The sequence below is a fragment of the Anoplophora glabripennis genome, unplaced genomic scaffold (genome assembly GCF_000390285.2).
Source record: "Anoplophora glabripennis isolate ALB-LARVAE unplaced genomic scaffold, Agla_2.0 scaffold198, whole genome shotgun sequence".
Classification (NCBI taxonomy): domain Eukaryota; kingdom Metazoa; phylum Arthropoda; class Insecta; order Coleoptera; family Cerambycidae; genus Anoplophora; species Anoplophora glabripennis.
This window is the reverse complement of record NW_019416364.1, coordinates 599942-613125: the sequence shown is the minus strand read 5'-3', so window position 1 is coordinate 613125 and position 13184 is coordinate 599942. Positions and strand designations below refer to the sequence as shown.

Genomic DNA, 13184 nt, shown 5'->3' with positions numbered 1-13184 from the left:
AAAAAGTTGAGTTTTTGAAAAAAGTAGCTTTTTTTTAAATAACCATAACTTTTTCAAAATTTTTGTTTTTAAATATACTTTTTGAAAAAAATAGATCAAAATTACCTGGACCTATCTACTGTTTTTTTAATTTTCAAAAAAAAAAACGAAAATTTCTCGATGATTACCATTTTTTAAATTTTTTTTTCTTATTATAAACACATTTTTTATAAATCCTCAAATTTTTTCAGTGGTGTTTTTTCGTTTTGTATTTTTTTTATTGAAAAATTTTTTATATTTAATTTATTTTACTTACCATTTTGAAAATTTTTGAAAATATATATAGTATCCCAAACTTGAAAAAAAGTATATGAAAGAAATAATTGAAGAAACATGAAAAAAATTTCAATTTATTTTTTAAAAAGTTTAGAAAAAATAAAAGATCGTTGTGAATAATTTTTTTGTATTTTTTTTTCGAAAACTACATCCAAAAACAAAGAAAATGAAAAAAAAACGTTGTTATTTGGTCCATTTTTGAACGAACAGTGGGTTTTAAAAAAGACATGCAACGCATTTGGACTCAAATAAATCATTTTGAAACCATCCTCTTTGAAATTGTCATCAATCGCTGCATAGAATTTTTTTTTCAATTTTGGGATTCTATATACATTTTCAAAAATTTTCAAAATGGTGTGAAATAAGCTAAATTTGAAAAAAAAATTTCAATCAATAAAAAAATAGAAAACGAAAAAACCACTGAAAAAATATGACGATTTATAAAAAATGTCTGTTTTTAATAAGGAAAAAAAAGAATTTCAAAAATGGTAATCATCGAGAAATATTCGTTTTTTTTTTAAATTGAAAAAAAAACATTGAAGATAGGTCCAGATAATTTTGATTTATTTTTTTTAAAAAAGTACATTTAAAAACAAAAATTTTGAAAAAAAACGTTCCGATAACTGAATTTTTGAAAAAGTTATGGTTATTTAAAAAAGTTATGGTTTTTTTGAGTTGGATGAAAAAATTTTCAAAAATTATCTGAGGTTTTCAATTCAAACATTAAAAGTTTTAGCCAAATCGAAAGGATTCAGGGTTAAAAGTGGTCGATTTGGTGTGGAATGCCCCATACATTTTTTCCTTAATGGACACCATGTCTAGAAAATAGGTAGTGCTTCATTAAAACAGGTAGTATAACCTAAACATAAGTTTAGGTCATATTTGTTTAACGCGATGTTCTATTGTTTTTTCAAAAATTAGAAAAACATGAAAAAATTGTTGTATTTACCATATTTTTAAGGGAGATAACCCTACGCCAAAATAGAATAGATAATAAGACTTTTATTTTTATCTTATTATTCTTTTTGGGCCTGTTTTATTTACCCTGTTGTTGGTTTTAAAATTATCATTTTTGGCCAATATTTCAAGTGGAAGCAAGAATAATTTTTGTAATATCTGTTGTTGCACCATTACTACATTCCATAATATTATATGTATAAATAGTCATTTTCCGTAATGTTTTTAAATATAAATTGAATTATAAATATACTGTCCTTTGTTACTAATGGATAAAAATCAAATTTTGAAATTGTTTTATTAATTATAATATGACAGACAAGTTACTTGCGCAGAAATCTGTTGTGAAAAAAGTAATTTTGACGTCTTACACTTTTTATAAGATTGTCTTCAGCGGACGTTTGGTCTGCATAAACCAAATTCTTTTTACAAAAATTACACTGAATCCTTTCAAAAGCTAAATAAGTTATTATTGACAAGTTATGTCTTAGATCTAATTCGTATTCTTCCATAACAAAGCGGAGATTAAATAAACATATTTTTCTTCGACAGATAAATCAATAGAGATTTGTAATATCACAAAATAATTTTTTCTGTATAATTCCAAAAGTTTGGGAGTTGACTTAATTCCAAGCTTTTTCTCTGATTCATACAATTGCCTTACGAAAATATAATAAATAGCTGCCTGCTAGCTGACTATATTTTCCGAATCTACATATGTTCTAAATGAGTTTGGAATTTTCCTAATAATAATTAACACGTGAAGTTCATTAAAGCAATATAATATTCCATAAATTGTAGTTAAACCGGTATGAGCATGCAAATGTCTGGAAATATCTTGAAATTTATGGACTTTGAGCTATGTGCCCATGAAAACTTTTGTTCTACTCGTTGAAACCTATCTTTTCCCAAAGTTTCACTGAGTTTGACCGAAAGCCTATTTCCATAAGGGAAAACCAGATACATGGAAAAAAAATAAGGCAGAAGTTAGTCGCCTGTCGCCGATTATGTTTTTTTGTTTTGATAAACAGTAATTTACTACGCCACATTTATTTTTGATTGCATGTACAATTTGTGATAGTTCTGTGTACTTTCCTGATGCCCAAAAATCAACTCCAATTAAAAAGGTTTGCGTATCTAAAAATTTATTTAACCAATTGCCAAAAACGTTTTATAATTTGGACGAAAATCAAATCGCAAAAATAATAAAAGAACAGAACGCACAAATACCGAAAGCAAGCGGTTTTCATTCCACCTTAAAACAAATCGACTAAAATCGCATACCTTCTTGCCTTCAAATTTTAGATTTTAAAACTGAATTTAGAAAGTTTTTTTTAATTTTAACAAGACGAAAAAGTTGTTTTTAAGCCCAACTGGCTACCCGTTTACATTACATGTATTATTCATAAATAGTCACATCTAATTGATCTATTTCAAGTAGTAAGAAAAGTAGAGACATAAAAGTGTGTATAATGTCTTGTGTTATATAATGTTCAGTTCTTCTTGCAAGTGAATACTAAGAGAATTAATAAGTTTCCCATAACTTATATTATTGCATTTTTTCTTATTTCGAGGAATAATTAAAAAATAGAAGGGGGAACTTATTTCATCCCGTTTAATTTTTCAAAACTTGGTTGTTTCATAAAGACTACCATAAATTCTAAAGATAATAAAATGTCAGAAACAAAGTTATCCATTTTCGCCATTGGATTTATCGTATCCTAGAACTTATGATGGGACTTCTTGAAACACCTAACACCTTCTATGTTATCAAAACAATAGAAAAACTGTGAAGTAGGGACGAAACACCTAAAGATTTATTATATCAAACAATAAAAAGTTTGGTCATCACAACTTGACAGAATCCAAAACTTTAGATGTCTAACGGAAATTTCCAATCTTTTGAAATATAACTTTTCCTTAACAAAGTATTCACTTTCTTTGGGGTAACAACCACTTCATATGAATCGTTATAGCGATCAAGGGTCGAGTGTATTACTGTAAGTATAAACCTGGTATAAAATACCAAAAGACATAACCAATATTGAAGAGGGATTACAAAAAGTACATAATAGTTATTTATGTACCTAGGGAATTATAAGGGCCTTAATTACCGATGGCAAAGTTTGCGTCCCGAGGGCGTCCCGCCCGAGGGAGAGCAATTGCCTGAGGTTATTAAGGCTCATTAATTCCCGTGGTACATAGATAATTTTATTTCTGACCGATTTCAATAAAATATTGTTTATTTTTAAAACGGAAAAAATGTACCAATTTATTACCTTCCCAGTATATTTGAATCAGGTACCATTGATTATAAGAGTTTTGTTGTTGCTAGTTTGTTACTATGTTACGTGTTTATAAACAGAATTGTTACTTGTATCAAGCTGTGTTTGCGTTAAAAACGTGTTTTCTACCCCAAATATAATGGAGCAGATTTTGAAAAAAGCTGAAAAAGCAAGAGAATCATTAATTCCATCGAAAAGTGAAGCCGTATACCAAAAAGAATACAAGATATATCTGGAGTGGCTGACACGGAATAATGTTATGCCAAAAGATGCCACTGAAACTGTATTACTGGCATATTTTCAAGAATTGGTAAGGAATATTCTATGTTTTTCGGTAGATTTGGTAGTAATTTTGTTTATTCGTTGCAGTCAGAAACGTATAGTCCGAATTCGTTATGGACTAAATGGTCAATGCTAAAATCGAAGGTGAATATACATGAGAAACGAGATATCGCCAAGTTCAATGAACTAGAGGCTTTTTTGAAACGGAAGAGTAAGAGTTATAAGCCGAAAAAGTCTGCTGTTTTATCTCCTAATGATGTTATCAGATTTCTAAAGAACGCTCCTAATGAAATTCATTTATTGCATAAGGTAATTTTTTTCTTATTTTCCCTTTTTTTGTGTGTATTTATTTCCTTTTTTTGTTTTAGGTTGTTTTGATTATGGGTTATTTTGGAGGATGCAGAAGTCAGGAACTTTTGAATATGAAGATATCGGATATAGAGGACCGGGATTCCGTTATGGTAGTGAACGTACCGGAAAGTAAAACTGGTGTATCGAAGAAATTTACAGTTGTGGATGAAAAAGAGTTCTCTGCTTTGCTTTTATTAAGACTTTATATGTCTTTACGTCCTAAAGGTATTGAACGATTTTTTTTGCGCTTCCAACAAAATAAATGTACATCTCAGCCAATTGGAAAAAACATGTTTGGGAAAATTCCCAGCAAAATCGCAATGTATTTAGGATTGCCAAACCCATCTTCCTATACGGGACATTGCCTTCGTCGCACTTCTGCTACTGCTCTAGCTAATGCAGGAGCAACTATGACTAACTTAAAAAGACACGGAGGTTGGAAAAGTTCCACGGTGGCGGAGGGGTATCTGGAGGATAGCATCGAATTGAGAAATAAAACGGCGCGTATGTTGTCTACTTTGCCATTAGAAGAGGCAGGTACCTCGACTGTAGTGGACAGAAGCTCCAGTCATACAAAAGAAGAAATTGTTTCCAGTGGCGGTAGTAATTTTCAGGGAACATTTCAAAATTGTACATTTATTATTTGTAATGACGCAAATAAATAAAATATGGTTCAGTTTTCATTTCATAAATATATACACATATATGTATATTAGCATTTTTCATTTTATTTTTACTTGTGAAAGGTAGAGGGAATTATAGAATCTATAATGTCCCAAGGGAGTTATGACTCTCTTTATTGATAGCGTAACTATGACGATATAAGCTTATAATATCCCGGTCAGAAATAAAAAGTTTAATAGACGTCCATAATTTAGAACGGGGATAAAAAATTACTTATCAATTTTTCTCCGTTTAAATCACGAATGTTAATTTTCAAAAAATGGCGAGAAAATTATATCATAAAATTACCAAATTGCTCCTCTAGTGCCCGTGTTGACAGAAATGCAAATTAATAGGATTACTTTTGATGGAAATACAGAAGTATTTCTGAAAAAAAACGTGACACATTGTAAAGTTCATAATTTATCAACAATAATTTATTTTATATTCAATAAGTTAAAAGTAAAAGCGAGGGATGGTGAGACTGTCCAGATTATACAAAGTGAAAATTTAAAGATTTGAATGTGAGCATAGTTATGATAAGGAAAGGACATATTTTCCTGAAGAATGCAAATCGTTTAATGTTAAATATAAACATATGTTAATGTTGGTAACGCTGATTGATGTGCTAACAACTCTCTTATGAGAGCGATTCATATTTAACAGACAAATAAATTTATTAGGAGGTGAGAAAAACCGCCGTTAATATGTTTAAACACATGTTTGTAGTTCTTATTTCTACTTTTTCATGAAAATTATAGTTTTCTTTAGGCTATGGGCATATTTAATAGGAAATTATAAATTTAATTTACAAAAAAAGGAAGTCTTTTTTATACGCTATTTCTAAATAAAAATGATGTAAAAGTTTTACTAGTACATATGTAAGCGTTAACATAGGATTGTTAGGAAAAACCCATATTTTACTTTCCTGTCACATACTTATCACAGTTGATATAAGGTTTAGATTCGAGATTAAAGTTTTCGTTTTTTATTCACCGCTTTTATTTCCCCAGTCATATTTTGCGCGCTAACTGAATATTAAATTTACAAACACATGCAGAAGTTTCTCCCCCATCCCCTGTGTTTCTAATGTGATTTTGATCATTTTTCAGGAAAGAAACGAACAAAAGATATTTTTAAAACTTGATATAACATTATACAAATTGGATATCATATTAATGTAGAAATTAATGGAAAACTGATTAGGTATATTTTTAAATATTCAGCTTCCCTCAAATTACGCAAAAACAATATAAAATGTTGCTCATCTCAAAATATTTACGGAAATTATCCGAAATTATTTGTGATGTTCAGCTTTCTTTTAACTAAATTTACCACTTAGTTTAAATTTAAGTTAAATATTAAGTAAGAATTAATGTTTATCTATTTGAAATAAATAATTATTGATACGCAAAACTAATTAGTTTAGCTGAGTCAGTCCCAAATTGGGTTGATTTTATTTAAATTACTCAATTTATAAAAATAAATATAAATATCGATACGGATATTTTTATTATAGACTACATATAATTGAGAAGAAAAATAGATATATTAAAAAGATATCAGGAATACAAAATGTATTATTTGAATGGAAAGTTTCAAAACAAGAGAAAATGAAAAACTAGTTTTGTTTTCACACCTTCCTCTGCCAAATAATGGTGAAATGATGGAGATAATTATTTTGAAGTAAATGTCAATAACGACAAGTTTATACAGGTATGTATTAATGTTTCATGCATCGTAGAAAATATGATAATTTCAAAGAGAATGACAGTATTATATTGTTTCTTGTTTATTTACTCTGCAATTTCATAGACCTGCAACTTCGGAAATAAGTCTTCTCTACTACTAACTTTTAGATGAAAATGAATCAGATAGTAGTAACCACAATAGGCTGACAATCTATGCTAGACTAACCCAACTTCAATAACACGTATACAAGGTGTCCGGAAAGGTCATGTCAAAAATTAAGGGGTATACAGGGGAGCCCAAAATATTTGTAGTACTTCATAAAAAAAAATTTTCCTATCGGGCCTCGTTGTGGAGTTATTCGCCTTCAAAGAAAGAAGTTTGAAAACAAATTCCAATTATAACTTCTAAAGCTATGGTTTGGCTGTATGTGACGCAAAACAGACAGTTAGTTATGCGCGTCGGACTTATGCTGAAATCTAGAACACAAGAAGATGTGTAGCCGGTTTGTTAGATTCTGCTCAGGTGAACTCACGGTAGGCAGAAAATTTTGTGCGTCGTCAGTTCAGTCGAAATCAAATTTGATTTGGTTTCAACGCAGTCGCCCAGTTGAGCTCACAGCGTACAGTGCTAAAAATTTTAAAATGGCAACCAAGTTTTCACCAGAGGAAGACGAGAAATTAATCGATCTCCCTTACGAGAACATCCCCCATTGTATACCGTTCATTCCAAACGTGTGTTAGAAAACTTGATCTTCACTTATATTTTGACGACGATAACTAATTAAATTCAAAGAAGATCTTTTTCATGTTCTTCTTCCTCAATAAATATTGTCACCAAAAAATGTTCAGCCATTGTCATGATAAAAATAAATTTTGCCACAGTAATAATAAATATTTTCGTCTGCATTACCAGCATACAATCAGAAGCGACGCATGGTTCTAACAAACCAAAGCTTTAGGTGGACTCACGGTAGGCAGAAAATTATGTACGTCGTCGGTTCAGTCGAAATCTAATTCGATTTTATTTCAACGCAGACGTTCAGTTGAGCTCACAGCGTACAGTGCTAAAAAAGCATTTATTTTTAACGAATTTTAAAACCAAGTTTTCACCAGAGGAAGACGAGAAATTAATCGATCTCGTACGAGAACATCCCCCATTGTATACCGTTCCTTCCAGACGTCTGTTAGAAAACATTCGATCTTCACTTTTATTTTGACGACAACTGATTAAATTTAAAAGGTTTTTTTCATGTGCTTTCTCAATAAGTATTGTCAGCAAAAAATGTTCAGCCAATCATGAAAAAGAAATTTTTGCCAAAATAATAATAAATATTTGCGTCTGCACTTATCAGCATACAATTACAAGCACTAAATCAAACAAAACACCCTCCTTCAAAACCGATAAAGTTGAACGCTACAGATTCTGCTAACCGCGTATGTCGTCTGCGACGCACAGCTCTAACAAACCAAAGCTTAAGTCGTTACCATGGCAGCAATGAAATTTGGGCAGTCAAAATTTCATGGTATGACCCAATTGAGATGCTAACCTCTTCTGCAATTTCTCTAAATCAACCCCTGATTTGCATGCACCAGATCTTTCCGAACGTGAAAGTCATCAGTTAAAGTTGAAGTTGAAGGCCTTGCTGGTCGAGGATCATCTTTAATTGACTGACGACCGATTTGAAATCGTGAAAACCGTTCAGAACATTGCATGCGATAGCTTTTTCCAAAGATTGTAACGTTTCCGTGAAAGTTTTCCCTTGTTTCATACAATATTTTACGTTGCATCGTTATTCTAGATAGTCATTTCAAAAATCGTCAATAACACTTAAACACGTTGCACTCAAATAACAATATCACGAAAACTAAATGAGTTATCAACAATCCAAGATCATGTAGTTACAGAGGCTATACGCAACGCAATGCTGCCAACCACATATCACTAAATATTTTCATTGGCACGTAATTCAAATAGTAATCAAAGTTCGATTATTTTCTGATATTCTCATATTGCTATTTCAGATTAATGTCAGTGATATATTTCCGTTCATATTTTGTTGTATAATTTCTATAACTGATCCCAGTAAGAACATAATGGCGTAGTTATGATAACGTAAAATGTTTTATATTATCCGAATTTTCAGTCAGTATAATTTATGAGAAACGATAAGTGTTACACCTTATAAAAACATGGAACATGGAACAAATTAAAATTATTGTAGTTAAGGCAAGGAATGAAGCGCTAACTAACATACTTGACTGAAGTAACTTCATGGTATGAAATTGTTATATAGAAGCTTCAATAGGGTGTTTTTGTAGTGCTGAAAAGCCGTGACATAACATCAAAATTCCAGTTAAAAATAACATGGATTAGCAAGACTTTTCAATCGTTATTCAACTGGAGGTTAAGGTCTTCTTGTCCTCACTACAACAGAGCACAAAACATTTTTTATTTAAATCTTACAGCAGTTTTAATATATTTTTTGTATTTATTTAATTAAGAATAAGTAACATTTTGCTGTAAAAAATAATCGAAAAAATCGAAAAAATAATGTAAAGCAACGTAGATTTTTGATATTGCATAAACTGAAGATATATATTCGTTTCGTTACTTAAATGTCTAACTTCTATTTTCTTTCTAAGATAACATTAAATGAAATTCAATAACGTTGGAAGTCTGTAATATAATTTACTCAGTTCGTTTTCAGAATGCTGTTCCTGCGCTATGTTCTACACAATTTAGAAACTATATATGACATCCGTTGCGGCAATAAAAGTTATTATAAAACCAAGAGACATTCAACGTTACATTTTTAAGGATTACAGCAGATCCCAGATATTATGTAACACTATTTGTTTCGACTCTCCTACTCGATAATATTCTTACATGTCGGAATAAAAATTACTTTTTCAAATTCAATGACATGTAACTAAATATCAGTTACCTACTATTCCACCAAGTATAGCCAGTAGATTCTATGTGAAAATTAAAGGGTATGGTACAGATATATCATTTACTATACACAGAGCGCGACATGTTTTTTACAAGAGGACCCTTAAATGAAATTTGCGCGCTATTGGTATTTTACATTTACATGAAATTGTATATAATGATGGAGGCTCACATTAGTACCCTCAAGTCCGAACTAAAAAAAATATATATTTAATATTCGTCTGTTTCGCCTCGTTGTCAGACAAATATATAAACCTGCCTTCCAGGAATGTTGGCAACTAAGTGAGAAAACATAAATTTGAAACATTTAAGGAATATCAGAATTAGAGTAAAGTAAATAAATAGTGGCCGAAATTTAATTGAATGTCATGTTGGATCCTACTATAAAAGATTTACAATCCTTCATGGCATCTATTTGTAATGAAAAAAAAAAAGGAGGAGAAAATTATAGATTATAACGTTTTCAATAATTACTCAAAATTAAAATATATTTTTCTATATTACTTGTACGTGAGATAAATGTTCTACACAATAAATGATAATAATCGGTAATCATAGAGGCCGACAAAATTGTGACTGTTTTTATAGAAAAATAATAGCTTTTGTATACAAATATCATATACGTAAATGGTCGAGCGCTTTTTTCGAGAATTTGCCCATATCTGAAAATGCGAAAATATAAAAAATACCAAGACCTTGATTTTCGAAAACAATAACTGAACCACGAAGACTGTGATTTTCCATTTTCGATTTTTCTACTACGATAGTGTTCTTCTCTATGAAACAGTTATGTAGAATCCAATGGCATAGATTATACTGTTGTATAACTTCTGGGTTTCCAAATGTTGTGTCTCAAAACTGTAACAAAAATCTCTGAACTCAATAAAATTATGTGCTTTTGTTTTCTTCATTTAGTTTAATATATTCAAAAACGCTATACACACAGTATGATGTGATAAAAAGGAAAATTCAAATTTAATTGTCTCTGATATAAATTTATCACTAAGTACCGTTAATTCAGGCTATTATTATTGGTATTACATGTTTTTCATTCTCTCATAAAAATAACAATACAATTAAACATTGTTTACTGTTCCCAGTTTCTTCTGGAAATATTGAAAGATAATTAATTCCATAAAATTACTAGCAGCAGCCTCAACAATATTATTTTATAAAAGTGAATAGTTAAATTGAAAACATAAATTTCCTATTATTTATAAATATGTAATATTAAACTTCCAAACAGTAATATCCAGTTGAATACGTGACTGCATATTTTTGAAATTCTCGCTCCCTTTTAATTGGCCAATAATTGACTTTACTGGCACTTATTAAACCATTGGTAATTGAACTGAATAATTATCAAACAAATTTTACCGTTTACAGAAAGGTTTCTAGACTATGAATAATAGGAGTTTACTGGAAAAATGGTTCTTATGTAAAAGTGACAACATATTTTTAGGTGAAATATCTGTTTTTATAAATTCTAATTAATACTTTAGCGTTATGTATAAAATTGATTGCTTTTTAGAAACAAAGATGAGTCTTAAAAACCTGTTTTAAAAGTTATAACCTTATTTGAGCGAAATTTATATGATAATAATGAATAAATAAAACTTCAAATTTTACTTTTGTGCTTCTTTTGTTTTGCAAGGGATTACGAGATATTTAGGTATTTATTTTTATTTATTCAAAATACACACCCAACAAGCAATGTTCAATAACAAGATATGTTAAGTTAATTATTAAAAGATAATAAAAAGTAGAGAAATAGAGAACAGAGAGAAGAATTAAATATGAAAAATAGAAAAGAAATACAGACTTACAAATAACACAAATATAATAAACAAAACAAAAAGTTAACAAACAATATGTAAGAGATGGCTACTTAAGCAGCAATCGTAGCGTAGAAATATTGACAGTCTTTGGAATTCCATATGATGAAACCCATATTCTTGAATGCAGATAACACAATTATGTCTATATGTTTTGTAAAAGATAATGTTGGGCGAAATGTAACTCCAATGTCTTTTATATAATCAGGTCTATGCAATGTTATAATCAAACAGGACAATTTTTTTTAATGGATGTAACGATATTACACTTGGAAGCATTTAGCATTCAATTATTATTTTGACACCATAGAGTAATAACATCAAGTGCATATGTAACAATCGGCAATGGTGTTTATTTCGCATAATAGTTTAGTTTAAGGTAATCTGCATACATTAAATGGTGTACTTCAAATCAATCATGATGTCGTTTATAAACAAAACAAAGAGTCAGGATTCGAGTGTAGATCCTTGAGGCATGCCAGACATTTGATGAAACTTGTGAGACTTAAAACCACGACATTGAACAATATTATACCTATTTTATAAATATGATTGAAAAAGTTTCAATAATGATTCAGACACACCAAACAACAAGAAAGGTTGTACAACAAGAGGTCGTGATCGGGTCTGTCAGAAGCTTTAGTGAAGTCGATATAGATAACATCGACTTGTTTCATCTCACAAAGATAGTAACGGTAGATCTACATTTAATGAAACCGCGTTGCCTCCACGACAATAACCCAGACAGGGAGCCGTATAAGAAGCCGTGTAAAAAAATCTCAAATATTTTGAAGAAGTTGCAAATAATGGAGATTGGCCTGTAATTAATTCATTAATTCTTACTGCCCTACTTGCATACTGGACACACTCTAGATAATTTCCAAAATTCAGGATAACAGAAAGTTTTTATATCCCAAAATATATATATTTTTTTAATAGTTCTTATACAGGGTGTAAGCTAACAATTTTTTTCACAAGCACTAAACAAGTTACAATATTGAAATTAACCTGACATTTTCTACTACAAAAAAGACACTTAGCCAGTAATTTATTTGGTTTACCCCATGGTTGTAAGGGGTGGAAAACGCAACCCCTAAAATTTATTTCCAACGTAACTTTTTGTCTTATTATTTGTTTACCATTTGGTTTATCGTACTCTTGTTCGCGATGCAGAGAAACCGCATTATCGATGCGCGCAGGGTAATTAGAGAAACTCCAGGAATATTTGAGCGAATACGTGGCTCAATGCGCCGACGTCTAGACGCATGCGTAATGTCTGAAGGTAGACATATTGAACATTTACTATGATTTCTACATGTTGTATGTTTTGTTATTAATAAATTAGTTTTGATTATTCCCCTTTAATCATTTAATGCAGGTAGTAACTACAAAATAACAGTAAATCCAGTTCGCATTTATGATGATGTATCTCTGTAGTTGTTCGTAAAATAATTTTTTGCTGCGAACTGGTTTATTTTGGGCAAAAAATTCAAGACATTTTTTTTTTAGAATGAAACAGGCTATCGGAAATAAATTTTTAAATGGTAAACAAATAATAAGACAAAAAGTTACATTGGAAATAAATTTTAGGGGTTGCATTTTCCACCCCTTACAACCATGGGGTAAACCAAATAAATTACTGGCTAAGTGTCTTTTTGGTAGTAGAAAATGTCAGGTTAATTTAAATATTGTAACTTGTTTAGTGCTTGTGAAAAAAATTGTTAAACAAATTTTATGTACCCCCTTTAAGGGGCTGTATCTTAACAAGGGATGCTCCAATGAAGTTTCTTTATATGAAAGATCCTATCTTTTTTTCGATGAGGAATCACCCCCTTAAATGTTTTACACTTAT

At 30.2% G+C, this 13184-nt stretch overlaps 1 protein-coding gene across 1 annotated transcript; it reads left to right on the top strand.

The window, feature by feature from the left end:
- The first annotated feature begins 3665 nt into the window (after positions 1-3665).
- On the top strand, positions 3666-5025 carry LOC108908316. The gene is made up of 3 exons (XM_018712340.2): positions 3666-3867; positions 3927-4148; positions 4208-5025. The coding sequence occupies exons 1-3, from the start codon at positions 3697-3699 to the stop codon at positions 4853-4855; spliced, it is 1041 nt and encodes a 346-aa protein (XP_018567856.1). The 5' UTR covers positions 3666-3696; the 3' UTR covers positions 4856-5025.
- Positions 5026-13184: the final 8159 nt, after the last annotated feature.

Excerpts from the sequence above, each read along its gene's own strand:
- LOC108908316 (XM_018712340.2), top strand. The coding sequence starts at position 3,697 with ATGGAGCAGATTTTGAAAAAAGCTGAAAAAGCAAGAGAATCATTAATT. Across the intron at positions 3,868-3,926 it reads TGGCATATTTTCAAGAATTG|TCAGAAACGTATAGTCCGAA; the intron begins GTAAGGAATATT and ends TATTCGTTGCAG. Across the intron at positions 4,149-4,207 it reads AAATTCATTTATTGCATAAG|GTTGTTTTGATTATGGGTTA; the intron begins GTAATTTTTTTC and ends TTTTTGTTTTAG.